This window comes from Dermacentor andersoni, unplaced genomic scaffold (assembly GCF_023375885.2).
Source record: "Dermacentor andersoni unplaced genomic scaffold, qqDerAnde1_hic_scaffold ctg00000044.1, whole genome shotgun sequence".
Taxonomy (NCBI): Eukaryota; Metazoa; Arthropoda; class Arachnida; order Ixodida; family Ixodidae; genus Dermacentor; species Dermacentor andersoni.
The window spans coordinates 65727-87650 of record NW_027314758.1 but is presented as its reverse complement, the minus strand read 5'-3'; the positions used below and the strand labels follow the sequence as shown (position 1 = coordinate 87650).

The 21924-nt window shown below is 41.1% G+C and overlaps 1 protein-coding gene across 2 annotated transcripts in view; it reads left to right on the top strand.

Annotated features, from left to right (window-relative positions):
* The window catches only part of LOC140214450 (kinesin-like protein KIF16B), a 79497-nt gene extending 59239 nt beyond the window's left edge, over positions 1-20258 (top strand). For both annotated transcript variants that reach the window (XM_072285814.1, XM_072285813.1), the window contains 9 exons: positions 377-495; positions 4685-4821; positions 6203-6380; positions 6692-6834; positions 7307-7384; positions 9385-9436; positions 10389-10517; positions 11037-11129; positions 13398-20258. In XM_072285814.1, the coding sequence (XP_072141915.1) occupies positions 377-495; positions 4685-4821; positions 6203-6380; positions 6692-6834; positions 7307-7384; positions 9385-9436; positions 10389-10517; positions 11037-11129; positions 13398-13634 (1166 nt within the window). In that variant the 3' untranslated portion in view covers positions 13635-20258. The remainder of the gene's footprint in view (positions 1-376; positions 496-4684; positions 4822-6202; positions 6381-6691; positions 6835-7306; positions 7385-9384; positions 9437-10388; positions 10518-11036; positions 11130-13397) is intronic.
* The last annotated feature ends 1666 nt before the right edge of the window (positions 20259-21924 follow it).

Genomic DNA, 21924 nt, shown 5'->3' with positions numbered 1-21924 from the left:
CCAATGCAGGCACAACCTCCTGTGTTACAGGAAAGATATTGGCTGAAACAGGAACACTGTTGGTATTATGTGCAGTGCTGATATCAGCGACAAGGTGAAGAGGTAATGGAAGCCTGACCTAGCCTTGGGATTCAACTTCCTTTCACAGTATGCCTTGCAAACATGTTAGCTACAAGGCCTCAACACCAAGATGAATCATGCCAAGACTACTAATGATGTATGGCCAAATCACACATTTTTCTATATGTGCCAGCACAAATAATATGTAGCTGAAAAGAATTACCACTTAGTCGGACAGTCCTTCTAAGTTGCTTAAACTCTTCACTGAAACATTCATGATGTTCTCACTCCTATATACGTTTTTCTTTCTTTTTAGGTTGCATATCAGAAAAGGAACAAGACGTTGCCGACATCGAGAGTTCTGTGAACCAGTGTGACAGCAAACTCGCAGGCGTTCTCACCGAGAAAGAAAACCTGGAACAGCAGCTCCAGAAGGTTATTACTTGCTCTTACAGTTATACACATTCAAGGAGGATAATGGCTATGTAGCACTGTTTGCAGCCTTCCTGCAATAGAACTCTCATTGACACAATATGCACGGGAACATAAAAAGACGCATGTTAAGAGCTGATAGAGCACAATACCAAGGAACCCAGGATCATATTGTCTTCGCACTGGAATCATGCAGATGCGATGTAGCAGTTGGGAAAGACTTGTTTTTATTTATTTATTTATTTATTTATTTATTTATTTACAGGTGAACAAGAGTGTAAAAGAAAAAGCACCACATCAAATTCACACTGTTAACAGAAACATTTATAAGTGTCCAAGTAACGACAGCTAATATACTTGAGATGCCATAACCAGCAGGGTATGACATACATGACATAAAAATGACTCAGTGAATGACTAGATCATGACATCATAACTGCCACTACAAGAGTGACTGCAGTACATATTCAAAACCACTTTCACATTGTCTTGCAAAAACATACTCAAGTAGTACATTCTATTCAATGATTGTACAGCGGAAAAAAGAAAGGTGCTATAACTCGGAATCCATCGAAAGGGTTGTGCTGTATATAAGCTGAGTCAGGATCCACATTTTGTGGAACAAGTAGGTTACATTTAAAGCAATGCTTTCTTTGGCTCTTCACACCTGTTTTGTGGGGATAGCTGTCTGGCCCAGTAAACTTAGCAGGCCCTGGAAGCATTGTAATCAAAGGTGGTGACTTGGTAGACCGATCCTGATAACACTGCACGATAGGCTTCTTTGCAAGGATTTTGATGTGGCTTGTAAAGTGGGCTGATCCGTGAGGCATTGCAACATCACACCACCAACATGCTCCCTGGCGTTAACTAATGGAGCAATCCAATAACTGTCCCCATCAGAATATTTAGCAGATCTACCGGGAAGCTATTGCTTGGCTCGGACAGTCGTCTTTGAATGGTTTTTGTCCAGTATCTAGACTTTGTGGACAAGTCAGTCATACCATGATCAGGGGCTTTGCAAGCAAGAAGAAATATAAAACACAAGACAGTTGGAAAATATTTTTCAACTTCATGTGGCACTTACATTATAGATTCTGGCATCATCATGGTGCCACCAGTAGTTGCCTATCATTAAGGATACAATACTACATTGAAAAATAAACGGGGAACTCAAGCTAGTAACTTTTGTGAAGATGTAGCAACAAAAAATAGCTATAAGCATGAAGGTGCTTTGAAATCCATGCCATTGGGCATTTTGCTTTGTTGTAATTAAAGAGACCCTGAAACACTTTTTATCAAAGTTGTGAAAAAGCACTTCACGCTAATTAAAAATGTTAGTAATATTTTGCAGCAAAAAGTATTTGAATGCATTCCGTAGAGGCGGAGGTATTAGCAAACTTAGATCGCTCTTTATCCCCTCTGCGGTGCTTCCACTCCTTCTTCAACGACATGTACTGTGGAGGCTATAGAACATAGATAGAGTCGAATATTCGAAAGTTTTCGACTCGAATGCAAATATTAAAAATATAATACCTGATAGTATTTGAAATTTTCAAATATTCGCACACCTCTACCAGAAACACAACTATATTTTGCAGCAAAAAGTATTTGAATGTGTTCAGTAGAGGCGGAGGTATTAGCGAACATAGGTCGCTCTTTATCCCTCTGTGGTGCTTCCACTCCTTCTTCAACGACTTGTACTGTGGAGGCTATGTCGGGGCAGGGTGGTGCCTGTAGCACTCTGCCCACTGAACGTCATGGTGTCGCGTAGTTTAAAATTAGTTTCGGGCGTGCACGTAGACGCCTTTACTTTTGGTTTTGGCGTGCTAAGCTCAGAGGCTGTCCCTCAGCTTGCGGTTAAGTTGACATGGAGTTTATATGGTAGTTGTCAGCAAAAGTTCAGCAACGCCATGATATTGCGCTGCAGAGGCACCGGCAAAACTCGAGCAGACGACGGCCACCGATTACGGGAGACTAGGGGTGTGCGAATATCAAAATTTTCTAATACGAATTGAATACGAATACTTAGCATCGAATATTGTATCGAATATGGAATAATGATATGCACATGCATTTATTAGCAAGTTGGTTTATTTTAACATGTTGGAACATTGCAATTACATTGTTATTAGTAAAAAAGTTAAACTTGTAAGCCGGTATACTAAAAGATTGTATATTTGACTCATGTTAGCTTTGTAAAATTGAAAAATTTCTGCTAGTCTGTTCTTGCCAACCTGTGCCTTATTGTACCTCATCAATTTCCCATAAACTCGGAGGCATTGACCCTGTACCAGTCGTCACTCATCACATTTTCCGTCAAGCAATAAGCTCAGGATTGGGGGTGGAACCTGCAAAAGAGTGCACCCTCGCTATTTGCAGGCCCGTGCCCATTGCTACTGAGAGACTGGCTCTTCTGCAAAGCTTAGACATTTAGTGATAAGCGTGTTTTACAGGCAAAATTTCGCCAGCAGCATGAAATTGTCTCAAAATTCAGCACAACATCAGACACACTTTCTTAGATTAGACAGAAATAAACGCTAAGAACCATGTTTGCTTCCGCACAGCCAGCAATATATTCTATATGTTTCAAATATTCATATCCAGTTGAATATTCAAAAGTTTTCAACTCGAATGCAAATATTAAAAATATAATACCTGATGTTTCAAATATTCGCACACCTCTACCAGAAACACAACTGAATTCTTATGTCGACACTTCGAGCACAGTGGTATTTCACAATTTTTTTATACGTAAGGTATCACAAACATTGTTACCATTGCAGACACTTTTGTGGCCTTGGTATAGCTAGTATTGCTCATGACGTTTTTGCACATCTAGCAAATAGTTGCATGAGGACTTCATGGCATTGTCATGTGCAGTTTCAATGGTGGGGGTTTGACAAAGCTCTAGGAAAGCATGATCAATCTTTACAGCAACATTCTATGTTCCCTGCTGCGTAAAAATTAGTAATATCGGGCTCAGTTATTCACGGAAGCATTGTCTCGCATCTATTATGATTTATTTACCATGCTCGGAAAGTGTTGCAGGGCCCCTTTAAGAAATTCAGAAAGTGCAAGAAAATGATGCAGACAAGACATTGCCAGCGCTCATATCATCTGGCAGTGGGGCCAAAATTGTATTAGTGACACATCTTTTAACCTAACAAAGAACAAGAATAGGTTCCTTGAAAGGCTTATATGACAAGTTCTTTACCTCTCTTAAAGAAAAAGCCAGCTGAGTTTAGTTTTTAAACCCTTAACTGCCATGACAAATTTCAAAATATTCTTAAAAGTGTGGAGTTAATTTTAGACCTGTATGTTTTATGCTAATTTTTTCCAGAAATTTTGATACCAGGAATGCTCGCTGTATTTTTACTGATATTGTTGAAGAAAAAAGCAAAAGCCAATATGTATTATTTATTTGTCAAAATTGCAATAAACAGCACATATACTTATGCGAAAAAATTGCGGAACATTCACAAGTTACCTCGTCATCGGCAGTTAAGGGGTTAAACCCCTGGAGGCATTTTTGCTTTGCATTTGCAAACCATGAACTGTTTCCTTACTGCTCCCAAAACGTGTTGGTTTTTTGTGAGCACCAGTGCTTTTCTCTGTCTTGAAAGTGTGTCTTTTTGATTTCTTAAAAAGCAAGCATGCGATGGCTGGGCTGGTTGGCTCAATGTGGCTTTTAAGGACAAAATAGTGCAGGAAAGACAATAAGAATAAACACACACCACAGGGGCGAAATCAAGCAAGCATCGCTTTCTGAATGTTTGCTTTGCCTCCTACGTCACTGAGTAGGCGTTGTTCAATTGGCGCTCCTGCCTTGCCATGTTGATGACCTCTGACGAAAGCACAGCACCGGCTAATCATGAGGGCACAAAAAACGAGGTCCTTGTGCGATCTCACCACAGCACTCTGGGGTGTGTGTACATTCCTTCTGTCTGTCTTTGTTTCTTGCTCTGTTTAACCTTCAAAAACACCTGATTCTAAAAAACACCTGTTTGGAAGTGTGTGTGTGTTCTTGTGTGTCTCTGTTCTTGTGTTCCATTTTCACACTTTATGATGTAAAATGCATATTCTTTTTCATTCTTGTTCTTGGTTATTTTATATGATTGGCCATGCTCCATAAGCCTCCAACAAAGTGAATTGAAGGTTTTCACAAATACGTCGACAACTCGGTAATATGCAGGTGCAAGATCGCAAAGTGGATGCTGACACGGAACAGAAAGAGCTCAAGACATCGCTGAACAGCCTGGATGACAAGATGGCATTTCTGGCACAGCAGGAAGAAGACATACTGAGCACGTTGAAGAACAAGCGACAGCGGTCAGTCACTGAGCTTTCATCACTTACGCATAATGACTTGAAGAGCAAACCGGTGTTGTCAATATTCTAGTTGGGATAAAAAGGAAGAAGTGGCATTAGGTAAGCCATGTAATGATAAATAGAGAATGGGTGCCAAGGGAACGGAAGTGCAGTCGGGGATGGCTGGGTTAGGTGGTGTGATGAAATTGGGGAATATGCAGACTTAAGATGCAACCAGCTGGCACGATTGGGTAATTGGAGATGCTGGGAAGAGGCCTTCATCCCGCAGTGTACATAAAAATAGGCTGATGATGATAGTCGCTGTTTTATGGTCAGCGCTGGCCTGCTGCATAAATTTCAAGATATTCTTGTGAGTGCAGTGTGGCGTGCAATGTAAATTTTGCCTGTATATTCCCACAACGCATGTAACACCAATATTAAAGCAACTCCATCAGCACAGGGGAAAGATTGAAAGAGTTGTGACACAATGGCGTTGTCTTGTATTGGTTTTTAATTTTGTTCATGTTTTGAGTTGCAATGCCGGAAGATGATGTGCTTATTTCTTTCAATAAATTTTAGAACTTTCAACCTTGTGACCCTATTGATCTCATACTGGTTTTTCACTGAGCCTACCTTGTTAGAATTTCCACAACATTTACTGATGGTGCTGAACCTTGAATATCTTTTTCCCCTCTTGGAAGTGTACAACTCAACTTTGCTCTGTAATACCCACTCCTGCCTAAATTCTGTCAATCAGACTGATAGTAACAAATAAAAGAAGTAACTTGCATACAATAGTTGTAAAGCTGTCATGATTACAGGGTTGTACTCGAGGCTAGGAATTCTCACTCACGAGTTTGGCCTGTACATATATTTGTGTGATGTTACTTTTCAATCTAAAGAGGACAACATGCAAGACACACAAAGAAGAAAAAGAATGGGTATCTTCACATTGCTATGCATAGTTCACATGCCATTTACAACCCTCACTAAAGAAAAAAAAGAGATCTGCACATATAATTATACAGTTAAAGAGCAGAACAATTTTTACATCTTTTCAAAAATTAAAGTATAAACCTCATGTAAGCGAAACATGGCCACTCAGAGTAGCAGTGAGGATGTGCATTTCACCTGCATTGCAATGAAAAACGCAAAAGCTATTATACCTAGTTTGCTTTGCACAGTAATGACTTGAGCATATCAGAGGTGTCAAAGTTTGTGTCAATTTTTTTTTCCCTTGAGCTCTCAGTGTCTGTTACATGCGCAAAATTACAGCAGCAGCTCTAAGGGTTGCCCAAAGCATTGTTGTTGTAACTTGCTGTTTTTTTCATCCACATGGCTGCTTGTACCTCGTGAACCATTTAACTGGCCATGTATGTAGATGAGAAATGCACTGTTGCAGAGTTGAAGAAGAGCTGTCCAAGTTCAGCAATGGTAACGACCCACTGATCGACGCTTTTGGCAATGGCAGCCAGCTGTCATCCCCTGCACACAACGAAAGCTATCTTCTGTCGTGCTCCGACAACCTCGGACCTCTGACGTCTTCTCCCATATCCAACAAATTGCATCACAGTAGCTGGGTGAGTAGAGCTGGGCACGTGAGGTCCTGCTGCTGTTGTCATTGACCATCTGTGGCTTCAAAAAGAAAAGGAATTTTAGATTGTGCATCTAGGATGAGACGCAAATATGAGGTGCTTCTCATGTTAATTGTGAGCCACCATGTAATAATAATAACATGCAAATTTTGTGTACCAAAGCTACATCATGGCCGTGAGGCACACGGGGAAAAAAATAATATTGCCAACCAGGACTGGCACTTGGGAGCAATCAAATCAAATAAAGTTGGAGTTGATGTTAACTATATTTTTTATTATTATTATTATTGTTTCAGGATCTATCTGGTCTCGAGGAAAAGTACTTGGTCATTGAGAAGGAGCTTGAGGAACGACGGAAAGCCTTTGATTCTGAGCGGGGAGAAGCTGACAATGTCTGCCTGAAGCAGCTCAGGGAGATGGAATTCAAGCATCGGGAGGAGTGAGTGAATGGGATCCCGATGTGATCGCCGTCATCACTTCATTTATGGGCACTTGAATGGATGTCGCAGAGAGATGTAGTCAGCCATCAAACATGCGAGATCAGCAGCTGATGGCAAGACATAGTTGTCATAGTTAATGATGGAAGTTGGTGACAAAAAAATTCTGTGTGCACATATTGGGTACCTGGTACACATAAATTTTAGTTGCCAAGTCATTTCTGCGGGATTCCACTAGGTGGAAGCTTTTGAAAAAGTAAATTCCAGTTATCGGCTGGGTGCTGTTCTTTTTTTTCTTTTTTTTCAGAAGATATTCATTTGTAGTGCCAACTTAGTACACATAATTACACATCCTTGGTCAAACTAGCTTTGTGCCTCCCAAATAATTATTTTGTGTCGCATACAAAGAACAATGCAATGCCCAGTTCCTAAAACATACTACATGCCACTTATGGAGACCACACTCTCTTTCAGATTACTGGAGCTCATTAAGGAAAAGGCAGAAGACCTGAAGAGACACAACTCGGGCCTGCATCCACTGCCCTGTGATGGGTATGTCCTGGTCCTTTCATTTTCAAAGGTTGCCATTGTTTTGCCATGCATATACTGTCAGACCTGATACAACGAACATGGGTATAGGGAGTTATCTGGTGTAACAAAGTGAATATAAAATTCTGTTGGTCATGCTATATCTTGCTGTTTTGACTGCTATAATAAAACCAAAAAAGCTAGATCTGAAGCAGTATTGGTTGCAGCGAAAGAAATCTTTGGTCACTCGTAGCTGGAAGTGTGTTCTCATGGAAAAATGCCATATGTTCAGCAAAAGCAACTTAAAATGAAACATTCGGAACTGTGTGCCTGTTTTGGCTTGTGTCTTTGGTTGGCTGGTTCGTGGTCATCAAGCCAGTGCTCTGATCTTTGGTTTGGCTGGTTCGTGGTCATAAAGCCAGTGCTCTGATCCTGTGTGGTGACACCAACTACATGGTTGCATGTTTATGGCTATGCGAAGTGCATTTTTAATTCAGCATTATTCACATTTGTGTTCCATGCATCAGCATGACAAGCCACTGGCAAATTCTTAGGTGTAACACTTTGTTTTCTTTAGCATAAACTTAATTGTGATTTCTTCTTGTTTATCCTGCCGAGTAACAGGTCAGAACATTGATTCAGGCCAATGTCCCATCTTTTCTCTCCTAATAAATACCTCTCTCTCTCTATCTCCCTCTCTCTCTCCTTGTTTATTCAGTATCAATGTGTACACTCATATTGAATGTCTACATATATAACAAAAGCTTTTTTTTATTACTTATTTACAGAGGTTAAACTGTTGCACATATTCATTGGTTTTTGTCAGAAGCAAAATTTGTCACTGCATGAAAGAAACCTTACACTAGCAGCCACTTGGTAGACTAAACAGACTTTCCATTATAGGATAGAAGGATTGAAGCATGTCTTGTTTCCACAAAAGTTGATGGGGTTCCATACAAATGTGCAATAAACGATCTCAGAGAGTGAGCTTATTGTAATGAGAGCTTAGAGGGGGTTTGAGGTGGCAATACAGTCTACTTCTGTTAATTTGACCCTGACTGGACTGATGAAATTTATTGAATTATCTGGCAGGTTGAATTAAACAAGACTCAAAAGAAGCACTGAAACATGCCGCTGACTCATTTGGCAGTATTTACCCTATTCTAACATGCCACAGAATAAAATGTTCACACACTTTCTCTTTGTCCAAAGCAGAAAACTAACATAGAAATGACATTAAAGCTCCCAAACAGGGTATAAACCTAATCTGCATCCGTTCTTTAGTAAGAAAAACGGGCTTGGGTCTAATTTGTTGCGCACTGGTGACTGCTTTACTAAAATCAGCTTTGCCGCGCTGTTTGTTCGCAAGTTTCGCCGAAATACATCCGTGTGATGCAGTGAAGCTTGTGAACATTGTAACGGTGGTTTTGTTGGTTTTGTGTCCAACTGCACCACGCAGGCGACTTTTGGCCCAGTTTTCTTGGAAAAGTAGTGTACATTAAAATCAGGTGAAAGCAGCAATCGGACACTGTGAGCTACAGTTACTGTTCGAAAGTCCTCCTAGAGCAGGCTCAACATGGGCATATGATTGTAGATGAAGTGTTCAATGCATTCACTGTTCCCTAATCTCCACCGAGACAGACGCTGCCACTGTTGGGGTCACCATAGAGGTCAGGTGCATGCGTGCTGAGTGGTCAAGTTGGAATTATCTGGCAAAGGCCAATTTTAGGATTGAAATAACAAGTTTGTGCCTAAATAAATGCATGAGCACTGGCTGTGACCTTCGGTCAGGACTATTAAACAAAAAACTGAATTAACTGGGCTGAAATCAGCAGAAGTCTACTGTACCTGTTTTATGAATGCAATACCATTGTAGCCCTGCTGCATAATTACTTTTCAACTAGACTCGGTAGCGGATAACATTGGATTTTAAGTGATTTGATATCGCAAAACACAGAATAATGGTTTATGTGCTTATTCGAATTTTTCTTGATTGATAATTGGTGTTTGCTTTTCACTAACAGCAATTCTTCCACTCTTCCTGGAAGAAGACAAAACATCACATCTCGATCTTTGGTGAGTTTTGTGTGTGTGTATGTGTTTATGCATGCTTTTTCTTTGTTGAGGGAGCAGGTAACAGGTATCCCCGATTTGAGTGCACTTTCTGCCTTAATTTCAAATTGTTCAACAATCACTTCCAATGCAAGTTCTTTGCACTCTTTTCCATGTGGCTTCAAAAGTTTGGGCCATGTCTTGTGCACTCTTTGTTAGAGGTAACGTGGAACTGTTGTTGTTGATTATCAATGCATGGATAGAAATATTTCCTGTTTTCTTATGAGAAGTATCCGTATAGTTGCCATGGGGTCAGCGAAAAGTCACAAGGGTAGATATTTCTCGAAGCACAGATGTTGTTCAACCTTTTTGTACTTTTGCAAATTATGTAGATGCTGAATGGACAAAGTGTTTGAACATGCACATTAGAAAAGTGCCCCGGGCTAGTTGCCTGTTAGATTGCAACATGCGATCTGGCATAGCATGAATTCTGTAAGTAATTCTAGTAATTGAACAAAAAATTATCAGGCAGAGGGAAATGCACAAAGTGATACATTTTTGCCGCAGTTGCGTACGGTCTTTGCTCATGTCTCTTCACAGCACAGTTCCTTGATATCAACACTAAAGTCAATTTGAGTGAGTTGGTTGAGTATCCTGTGTACAGGAAACAGTGCTACAGGACAAATCAGAATTGTACATTGATCATTATGATACTGCAGCTTTCTTGCACCAAACAAGGACACAAGATAAAGGTAACACACAAGTGCGGACTACTTGTGCACTGAGTGCACTCTGTGTACGCTTGTATGGCTCACTTGCCCCCTTCATTTAGCACTAATTCCTGTAAAAATTATGCTAAATATCAAAGTAAGCCAGAGGTTGCAACAGTGGTGTTATGAAATTGCCCTTAAGAGTCTATTAGGCTGAAACAAGTTTAGGCTTATAGCATCTGGCAACCTTGTCGGCCTCCTTGCAGCCCATTCTCCCAACGCACCCCTACCTGTCATTCGAGCGAGGCACAGAGGAGTGCCCCATCAGGATATCCATTCCATCCTACACGTTGCGAGGAAGTGGATCCAATGCTCACATTGAATACGAAGTCAAGGTAAAAATTGCTCTTCAAAAATAACTTCCGCTCTTCCCACTTGAAGCAGCTGGTACATTATTGTGGTGCTTGTTTCAGATGCATACACATGCCTGCTGGCACACATTCATTTTACCCTGTCTGTCCTTGGTCAAGCACCCTCACTTTAACTTTTATCAGTCTTTGCATTGCTGTTAAATGTTTCAGGGAAGATTCCGTCACGTTTCCTATTCAGTCTTTTCATGTTCTCATGGCTTTATACAGCATCTTAAAAGTTAAGGAGATGGAAATTAATTTCAGCAAGAGCCTTTTGTCTAACTCTCAGGGGCTGCATTATGACAGGCTGAAGTGCAGAAATCTTCGTATGTCAAGTTTTTGGTGATTGTTTAAAGAGACCTGGGGGTCAAAACTAATCTGGAGCAACCCCCCCCCCTACCTCCCTTTCCTTGCTATAGAATCTTAGACGTAAAAGCTGAGAGACATAAAACTTTATCGTCTGACTTTTTTTTCTGTAACTGTGTGCTTGTGTTTCTTTTCCAGGTGGTAGTCATGGATGACAGCTGGACCTTGTATCGGCGATACAAGCGGTTTCGAGAGCTCCATGACTACATGAAGTTAAAGTATGGACAGAAGGTGAGACCTCATGAGAAAGAAGGCCGTGGTTCTTCTCTTCACAGCAACTTCAGTGCCATTGGTTTTTGACAATGTGCACTGATTAGTGTAGTACGAGGGGAGCACCTGCGCAGTTGTCTTTCACACTTGTGCTTAGTACTAGTATGTTAAGCAAGCCACCCATCATTGATAAATACTATATAAGTGGCTGGAATTTTGTGGGAATGTAACTTTTGTATTTTTCTTGAGGCCCCTTGTAATTAGCCACGCAAGAAACCTGCACTTATTCATTTAACCTTTCATTCAGTGCCACTGCATGCCCTGTAACTTCGTAAAATTTACTGCCGGTGTACTATTCAAAAACCAAATTCAGTGGAAATTGCTAGATTCCAATCTCATAAATAATGCATTGCTTAAAGTGTTAGCCAATTACTGACTTGGCACTCATGAAACAAAAAGGCTGCATTCTTGTGCAAGCTTTGGATATTGACATACAACTGGCATTTAGAAGTGGGCTGTTTTTCCAAATAAATCGTCGTTGGAAGTCGTCATTATGAGCCTCTCATCTCTGTACTCCTCCTGTGGTTGACCCCAGCAAAGACATTTCACAAAGTTTTTTTCTCTCTCTCTCTCCTGTGGTTGCACCATTTAGTACCAAAGTCTGATAACCTCAGTTCGTTGCTGAATACCTCTTGGTATGCTGATTGGTTCGACATGGCATTGTGGGGCAGTATGATCAAGATTCAAGAAGATGCGCATAGCAGTTGACCTGAGCTAGCAAGGTTATTACCTCAAGGCCAAGAAGCCAGGGTAGGAATGTGTAAATGCTAAGATGAGGTTGAAGCTACTGATCCACGAAAAAGTGGCACCTCATTAACAAGGAGCACAGCCAATGGAACATGTCTTATATTGTTCATATTCAGCTCCATGGAGGCATCACTGCCATTCCTCTTGCTTATGCTGAATGCCACTGGTTACCCTGAAGGAACTACCTGTATTCATTAGATTTGTGACATCAGAGCACAGTCCGATTGAGTGCTTGCATTGCACTTCAATTTCACCAATACAAATCTGCCAGAGGAAGGCAGAGATGCTCTGCTCCAAATCGCAGCAGACGCCTTCACACTCAAACGGTGTCTTATTGCGTGTTCAGGTTATGCATTCTAAACCTTGCCATTGAAAATCCACCTAGGAAAGGTTGATACAAAACAAACACTGAAAAATTCACATCCATATCATATTGACTTGCTCAGATGTCCCAGCGGCTATTGTATGCTGCTACTGAGCTTGAAGTCATGGGTTCAATTCCTAGCCATGGTGGCTGAATTCCAACGAAGGCAGAGTGCAAGAACACTCGTGTAGCATATTTTCCGGACTATGGTCTGCACTTGGTGTATAGTCCGCAGGGGCCAATTTGCACTTAAGATAAAAAGTTTTTCTTAGATAGTCTGTGCCTGCTGTATAGTCCACAGGGTCGAACTTTGGGAGAACTTAGGCGTTTTAGCCTGTCTGCAAGCAGTAAAAGGTAGGTTAGTAAACATGTCATTGTCCACCGGTAAAAGCCTGAATCCCTTATTGGACTGTATAGCGGACTCGGTACTAAAAGAGGTCAAAATCACTCTCGTCGTGTCTGCCAGAACAAAACAAGTCAAGCGTGTTGGATTCAACAAACGGCCCCTCAATGTCTTTATCGCCTTCGGAATGGTTAGATCCTTGTGCACGGTCTACTACACTGAGCTTGAACAACTCCGGGAAGCATATTGAATATTTACTTGCATATTGTCATGGTGTTTCATATGTTGTGGCATTTCATGATACTCTTAACAATATCCCAAGCTGCCTCATTGAGCTGGAAATATTGCTTGTGTGCAGCGACGACCATGGCGGAGCTAACTTTGCTATGTGATTTAGCACGGGAAACGTTCACGGGGGCAGTCTGGCTTTGTTATGTTCAAGTGCGCCTCCAATATTAAGAAATAGAATCATGTATAGTCCACACCTCGAGAAATTTCAACTTTCAAACTTGTATAGCCGGTGAACTATAATCCAGAACATAATGTATTTAAATTTAAACGCCCATTAAAGAGTCCCAGGTGGTTGAAATTAAACCAGAGCCCTCATAGTCCATGGGTTGGTTTGGGATGTTAAACCTTATAATGTAATTGTGATTTCATATCAACTAGTGGAAAACAAGATGTTTCTTTGCTGTGGCCTCCTCCACGTAATCCAGTGCAATTCCCCTTGATTTTTTAGGTTTTCAATTGTCTCTTTGTTCCAATTCGGTGGCAGGTGATGCTGCCATACTTCCCCCCAAAGCTGCTCTTTGGGAACAAGTCGCAGCGACTGGTGGAAGAACGGCGCAAGCTGCTGGAGGTTTACCTGATTGAGCTCATCAACAAGTGCCGTCGTGACCTGTCCTGTTCCCTGCACCGAACAGTGCAGGGCCTCTGCAAACAGCACATGTGGGAGTTTGCACCATTCTTCCGGAAAGGATGTTTCGAGACGAGCAAGCACAGCACCGGCTGAAGGCCATGATGTTTGCATAGCTTCGGAGACACTTTTCACGCAGTGCGCCGCCTGTTTCATGCAGCGATATAAATTGCACTATGCCTTGCAATGTGATTTTGAATTCGGGATCACGAGCCCTCTCATGAGGTTTGTGGGCAAAGGAGCTTGAGAGGTAAGGATGTGCAAATAGGACAGTGTTTAACCACTGCTGGCATAATTTTTTCAAGCAAAGCACACACGCTCGTGGTTCATCATTGTGATATTGCATAGATCGTTCCCAAGTTGTTGGACTACTGTGCTTGCATGAAAAGCTGGCCTCCACACCAGACAGTGGTGTGGCATTGAGTTTGCCGGTTACAAGTATTCTTTTGCCGAGGCAAAAGTTATGTCGTAAGTTTGCACACTGGAGTCATTTGTTAAAAGGTGCCACATCAACAGACCAAACAGCAAGCTTTCAGCGTAGCTAAGGCTAACCATGAAATAGATGGTTATACTCACAACATGCCTGTGCCATTTGACCGGGTGTGTTGGTTGGTCACCTTTCTGCTGTGTCGAGAAACCAGTGTGCGATGAGCGGGGGTGTGTTTACACCCAACTCTGTAAATTCGCGACTGTTCCTGAATGCTGTCTGCTTTGAGGCAAACCTATGCAAGTGCAGCAAGAGGTAATGTCAGGAGGCCTTCCTGGTGTCCGAGTACCGGCTGTGTTTCCAACAGCCAAGCTTTTGTTTCATATACTCACTTGACAAAGTATAATCTAGCGCACCCTCTTTTATCAGCAGCTTTGTTGCATCGGCTTTTGTGAAGCATTGGTCATGGTGCTTTTGCTTGTGGTAGCCCTGGAGAACAGTACTTCTGCTGTGTTTGCTTTCAAATGGTAGTGCCTGTTACTGTAGCATTACTGGTATATTGGTGCCGCTTTGCATGAAGAGGCTGGTATTAACTGCCCCAAAAATGCATTTGTGCATGCCACAAAAATGTACGAGGCAGTTTTTACTTGCACATCCGTCTCGTTAGAGAAGGCTGTAGGTGGCATTAAGGAGTGAAGTTCAGAGTGCAGGATCTGGCAACTAACCTACAGCAAGTCGTCGTACACCATGTAAGGGTTCTCCTGTTTACACGAGTACAAACAAGTCCTTGCAAACTTTTTGTTTCAAAGTGTTATTTAGCTTTGGCCATGAGATAGTAGCAGCATGAATCCAAGCTTATTTATGATGCCCCCAACTATTGAGTCTGACTCATACCTGCAACTATTCTAGGTGTTTTTAAACCATATTGGAGCATGCTGGAAGTCTGTCTGTTCTTCCTTCTAGCTTCGATGGGGATGCCTGCGTTGTCCTATTTGTATAGGTATTTTTAACTTTTGGAGAGCATATACTGTTTTGCATGAAAGCATAATGTGAGGCGTGCTTTTTTTTGTTTTATTATGAATGAGTCGGGCTTGTTGCAACGCTCTTGTACAGTTTTCTATTTAGTTTTTGTTTCTCCGCTTCCGTAGATATTTTTCGTATACTAGGTTATTCCTTGTCTTTTGCATTTGTCCATGCTTTTGAATGCATCATCAACTTTTCTTATTTACTCCAACTCCACTTGTATTGTGGGAACACGTCAGCACAAATACATCTGGTGCGCACAAGAATTCCTTTAAGTAGTTATATACACTATAGCATGAGAGTTTTATTTAAGTCCTAGGTTCACTAGTAGCAGGAAACGAAGGTTGAAAGCTCATAATCACCGAGGAGTGCAGTACACGTTCGCTGCTGTCATATGGCAGCTCCCAACACATTTCCTGGGCAGTCCTGATCTCGTACATTGTATAGAGCTTGGCAGTGGTTATGATAATGTTTAGGTTTTTCTCACTTCCCCATATTACTGGCATACAAGCACCTGCTCATCTTACATAGGAGAAACGATTCAGCACCATCAAGATATTCATCTCATACTTTCATCTATACAAATTCTGCAAGTTCTTCAAAGTGGATGTTAAAAATAGGGAGCATGAGGCAATTTGCATTAGCTCAAACCAACTGAAATTCTTTTGCACATATTTGTTTTTACAATTGTAGTATAGAATAGCATACTCTATTGTATCTGAGTGCAAGGTGGTTATGCCAGGCCAGCTTTAGTCATTCTTGTTTTATTGAATACATTTCATCAGCTACTTCATAGCTTTTGTAAGATTTGTATCGTCGCCGAGTGGTGAGCTCACACTTTTATGAGACCACACTGAGATACATAGTTGATAATTTGCCGCGTGCCACAAACATGCCTGCTGATGCTTTTCAGGAGTATGGGATGCCTGCTTGCATGCTACAATTTAGGGCCGTTCCACTGCTTACCTTCAGGTGCTGAAGGTAGGCAGTGGAAATGGCACTGAATTTTGCAATGTATAGTCAAAACTTTAGTGCACACTTTGCAGAAAACCAGTCTAAAATCTAATGCAGTGAGGAGGCTTGCTTTATCTCTCCCTCTGTTTAAGGTAATTAAAGAAAAGTCTCCATGCAGCTTATCTGACACCAGTCCTGTCACAGCACTTTGGGTGCATTGTAACGTTTGGTTGCTTCAGGGTGACTGGCACACTAACATGTTTATGTTGTGGTTGGTGTGAATTTTATCATGCATTTGCTGCCATTTGCTGCATGCCACAGACATGCCTGCTGAGGCTTTTCATTAGTATGGGACGCTTGCTTGCATGCCGCAATTTAGGGCCGTTGTTGCAAAACATTCTTCTAGAACATTCTTGTGGACATTTTCTCGGTCATTTACTTGGTCATTGAACTGTGCTTTGTCAACACTAAGAGTGGCGCCATTCCCACACTGATGGGTGAAAAACGACACTGAACAGTGATCAGCCTCCTTTTGAGAGGCAAGCGCACAAAAATCTGCTCATTCCAGCATTTCGTGAATAATGTGTTTTGTTCGAAGTGTTATTGGTGATGCCTTTTCTTTGTGCTACGTCTGTGTGAATTCGTCTACGATGTGTGTGTGCAGCGTGCGTTTTGTTTGTATTTATATTGAGAAGACACCCTTCTTTTGTTGTTGTTCTTGTGAGTGCGCACATGTGAAAATAGGGAAAGCCTTCATTTAACAACTACGCAAGGTCTTTATTGCCGAAGATATGTCCACACCTGGCTTCAGCAGCTAGCAATCTATTGCTTATCTTGTGGGACTCCACGGCTGATGTTTGACCGTTTAATAAGTAACCATATTTGACCAGTTGCCACTATTTGTGAACATTCGGCCCTTGTAAAATGTAAAATTGACTTTGAGGGGGAATATGTAACTTTGTTAAATTTGTACTTAGAGCTGTAATGAAACCTATGGCTTGTTTTTGTTTATAATCACTCAAAAGTGTTTGATTGATGCACATTGTTTGCTAATGTTTTCACACATACATGTTTCTAGTGTTGGTAGTTTTGTGTATTAGACTGTTTAGAGCTTAATATGTTACAACACACTTGCATTGCTTGCTGTGCAGATATGTTGAGATGTTGTACCTGACAAATTTCACACCTTGGCGTTCTGAGCTGAACAGGTGCAAAGCTCAGTTCTCATGTTTCCACATTTGGCTGGGCTGTAGGAAATGCTATAACTGGTCCAAATGGCTTCCGTTTCTGCAGCAATAAACTGTGGCTACTCATGATTAAATGTGTAAGCACGACTGAACGTCGATGTAGAAGGAAACACACATAGAGATAGCGCTGTCTCAGTGTGTGTATATTTCTTTCTACATCCTCATTCAGTTGTGCTTACACATTCCATCATGGATTCAAACCAGCTAGCCCACCAACATGTTTTAACCAAGTGGCTACTCATTGTGTGCCCTTGGCACAGCATCAGTGCCCGTGAATGTCAGTATTTCAAGAATTTTTTGTTGGGTCGTTGGACATTGTTGAGGTTTTGGCATTTGTCAGAAGTGAATCGGCACAGTTGTTGCTTCATGGCACTTCGCATCTAACCTACCTTGACACTGAAGATATTACGTTGCTGATTTCGCAAGAGGCTTGTTTTCAATTGCCTTCCTTTCGGAAACTTTCTGTGGATAACTTTAACTAGAAATTTTTGAGCTTCCTTGATAAGCTTTTGTCACTGCAATATATGGAAGCGCCTTTTACTTTTTTTTGTGTGTGTATGTGTGTGTTACGAATGCGTTTTTTTTTTAATGGAGCCTATTTTGTCTGCACATCAAGACACAACCATTTGTACATTACCGTTTTGCCATACAAAGTTACAGAAGCTCCTTTGAGGTTTGAAGTGTTTAGTTCTGTCATTGGTCATGCACACGATGGCTGTTGTGTATTGATTTCTTGAAACTTTTTTGGCATAAGTTTGAAGGCTAACTCCAAAAAAATTGGGACCTCATAAAAATCCTTGTTTCAGGCAGTGTGCAAAATTTTATGTTTGAAATACGAGTGGATGCATCGCAGAAGGCTAGCAAAAATATGGCGTTCTTGATATCCTCAAAAATAAAGAAACAATGCCACCATTAGCCATTACCACTCACCAGAAGTGACACAATATCGCTTTGTTGAGAACCAGAGTGGATCCTTGGCATGTCCACCAAGAATGGGTGACGCCAGCAGCATTTTGAAAATCTCTGAGGCCATGTTCTGTGATCTGTGTCGTACCTGCTAACCACCAGGCGCATGCGAGGTCTGCTTGGGTGCTATTTACAAGTTGCTAATAAGAAAATTGGGCAATTGCCAGTACTGCAGCTTTGCCAAAATTGCTTCAGTAGAATGTACCACTCGCTTGTAACCAATGTAGCCAAAGTGAAATTTTGTTGCAGCTGGCCTTTGACGACATTGGCTTTGACTTGCTTTTTTTTAGCCGTTATAAAAATTTTTGGCTGTAGGATCCCTGTAGCTACAGACTAAGTTGTTTGGCTTAGATTAAACTATAATGAATTAAAGGAAGCTCAATTGAACTAAATTGTATTGCATTACCTACTGTGCTTACTTTGCAAAAGCGGGCTTGGTGCAGATAATGATAGTACAACATTGCTTTCTCATGTAAACAAAAACGTGGCCCATTACTTGCAGAAAATGTTCTTATGGATGAAGAAAAAAATTTTTTCTGTTTCAAATAGAGTAATGAATGAGGTATACCTGCGGATAAGACACCAAAATTTCACCACTACATCGTGCAATAATGGTATAGCATTTGCTGTAGCGTCATTTGATGTATGTACTACCTGATTTCCTGTGGCTTGTCCAAATAGTACCATTCTCATGGGGTATCCAAGTCCTCACAAGTCCTGGCATTGTACTTGACATTTATATGCACACAAAGCTTATACAGTTCAGGTGTTGTTCATGGCGCCAATGTTATATACACAGCATGCCTGCCAGTTTTGTCTGATCAAAGGAATGTGCCTTATTACCGCATCTTAGGCGATCCTAAAGATGTTTATGAGAAGAGCAATTTTAGTGATGCTTGAATGAAGTGTCTCAAGATGTGGGATTATAAAATTACAATATTTTTAGAATTTCGTGCTCTTCTGAAAGTTGCAGATGTACAGTGTGGCATTGCCACTGGCTTTAGAGATTGTTAGTCACATGCATTAATAGGTATTTTACTTGCAGTATGTGTTGGCAAGTTCATTCGAGTGTATTTAGGGCAATGCAAGCTGCTCACAATACAGATAAAGGAGATTAAAACTAAGGCAGGTTCCAAGCACATCGGAAATGGTGAGATATGTCATTGTACAATATGCACATAGCCATCAACGTGTTCTCCTGCACAAGGGAAAAATGCAAGTTGTTTGCCTTCTCACTAGCAATGGCGTTCACATAGCTTGCCTTGTGTCAACTGAGCTTTGGCCTGACGTGCTTGTTAACGTATCGCCATAAAACCAGTGGCACAGATATAAATGGCATTTAATTGTGGCATTTTGTGATGCTGTTTCTATAGAGTTTACTGCAACAATTACTAGAAATAAATCTGGAGCTAGTGTCTACGAGAGCTGGAAGCATGGTGGTTCAGCCAGCATAAAAATGTTTAGTATGTGGATTTTACTAAACTTCGTCCTTCTGGCTTCAAACAGCTTTGTGACTTAGGAAATAGATCATTTTCAATAAGACGTTGCGTTATGAATGCAACAATTCGTGGTGGTTATGCATATTGCCTTCTTTAATGCCTATAGAAAAGTATGCATGATGATTAGATAAATTCCCATGGCAACTGAGGATCACAGTACCAGAGCTCCCCTTAGTAAAATTTGTAGGAAATTTTATAGCTGTTCCCAAGCAAGGTGTGCAAAGCTTCTCTCCCAGTTTGACAATGGGAAAGGTCTTGGAATCAGTGTAAACTTCATAAGGTATGCTTGGCTCACGATCTTATCGGCAAGATCTGTGCTATGCGCAAACTTCTCTAACATGTTGAACGAAGTATCACGGGAGGCCACAATCATCGTAGCTGTTCCCATCTGCGTCCATTATTCCAGCATTTCAATAACGATAGTATGTACACACCAGGCTTGCACTCTGCTGAATACACACACCAGGTTTTTTTTACCGTCAAGGCTACATGGAAATTGTGTGTGGTGGAGTTCTTTTATGATCTGAGCCAATTTCCCTATCACAAATGCATTTCTGTTGGCTGTTCCTTTACAGGATGGCCAATAAATGTTCCTTCACTGTTATGATGCGTGTCTGCTTCACTTAAACTTCTGGTGTTAAAAATTCAGATCTAGAGGGAGTGTTATTTATTTATTTATACATTTATTCAGAATACCTACATTGCCTGCACGGCATTATCGTAGGGGGGTTAAAATACAGGTCATCACAATGAAAAAATATTCAGCAATATCAAATGAATACATCAGTAAATGCAACATTGTTTAAGCCCTGAAATTCGCAAAAGCGGAAGACTATCAAAGTAACAGAAAAAAAAAACAGTAGCATATGTGCAGAGATGAATAACAGAACAATCTGACTAAATTTTTTTTAATATCTTAGTTATTCAACTTAAGGTGCTCAAAACTCAGCATGTGCAACTTTAAGTGCTTGCTTCAAATATAAAGTTCATTTTTGATTATCTCATGTGCTTCTAAATTTATCCATGTTCTGAAAAAATTACCAAAATCGTTAGTTTTTCAGGTTTTACTAAACAGGCCATCAGTGGCTTCTATGAGGCTCAAAACCAACCTTATCATGCTAGGTTAGACAGAGCAATGAGGTTGGTCCTACTGTATTTCTTCAACCATGCAGAAGCAATTGGGAAACTGATTTTTCTGCAGCTATTTCTGAAAAATAGATTGAAAGAGTAAATACAACAACAAAAATTTGCCTCACTCACTAACTATAATTCACTTCCCACCGCTGTTGTTGAAAGCCTAATGGTATTGTCCTATTCGCATCCCGATCGCATCGGGGCAGAGCCACCAATTTTATCTTGGGGAGCCGAAGGCTCCCCTAGATCTCAATTCCTAAGAACTCGAAATAAAGTTCTTGTCATGTCATGTCACATGAAATAAGCACATAAAAGCATGCATGGAGAAGTTTACGTCATCATCAGCTTATATTATGTCCACTGCAGGACAAAGGTCTCTCCCTGCGATCTCCAACTGCCCCTGTCCTACGCCAACCGATTCCAACTAGCACCTGCGAATTTCCTAATTTCATTGCTCCACCTAGTCTTCAGTTTCCCTTCTCCGGTACCCATTCTGTAAACCTAATGGTCCAATGCGTATTTATCTAACTGGCACATTGCATGTCCTGCCCAGCTCCATTTTTTTCTCTTAATATCAATTAGAATATCGGCTATACCCCGTTTGCTCTCGGATCCAAACCGCTGTCTTTCTGTCTCTTAATGTTACGCCTAACATTAGTCGTTCCATCGCTCTGCCCGGTCCTTAACTTGTTCTCAAGCTTCGTTGTCAGTCTCCAAGTCTCTGCCCCATATATCAGCACTGGTAGAATGCATTGATTGTACACCTCTCTTTTTAATAATAATGGTAAGCTTCCAGCCAGGATCTCGCAATGTTTGCCTGAGTGCGCTCCAACCCATTTTTATTCTGTAAATTTCATTCTCATGATAAGGGTGCCCTGTGAGTAATTGACCTAGGTAAACATACTCTTTCACAGACTCTAGAAGCTGACTGGCGATCCTGGACTCTTGTTCCCTTGCCCGGCTATTCATCATTATCTTTGTCTTCTGCATATTAATATTCAACCCCACTCTTGCACTCTCTCTGTTAAGGTCCTAGGGGCTGGTCACCTGGAGGATTTTTGTATAGAAGCACGCCCAAACTTGAATCATGTTCCCCTGTCTCCTAGAACATAGTGACGCCTGTTGCAATCCCGGAG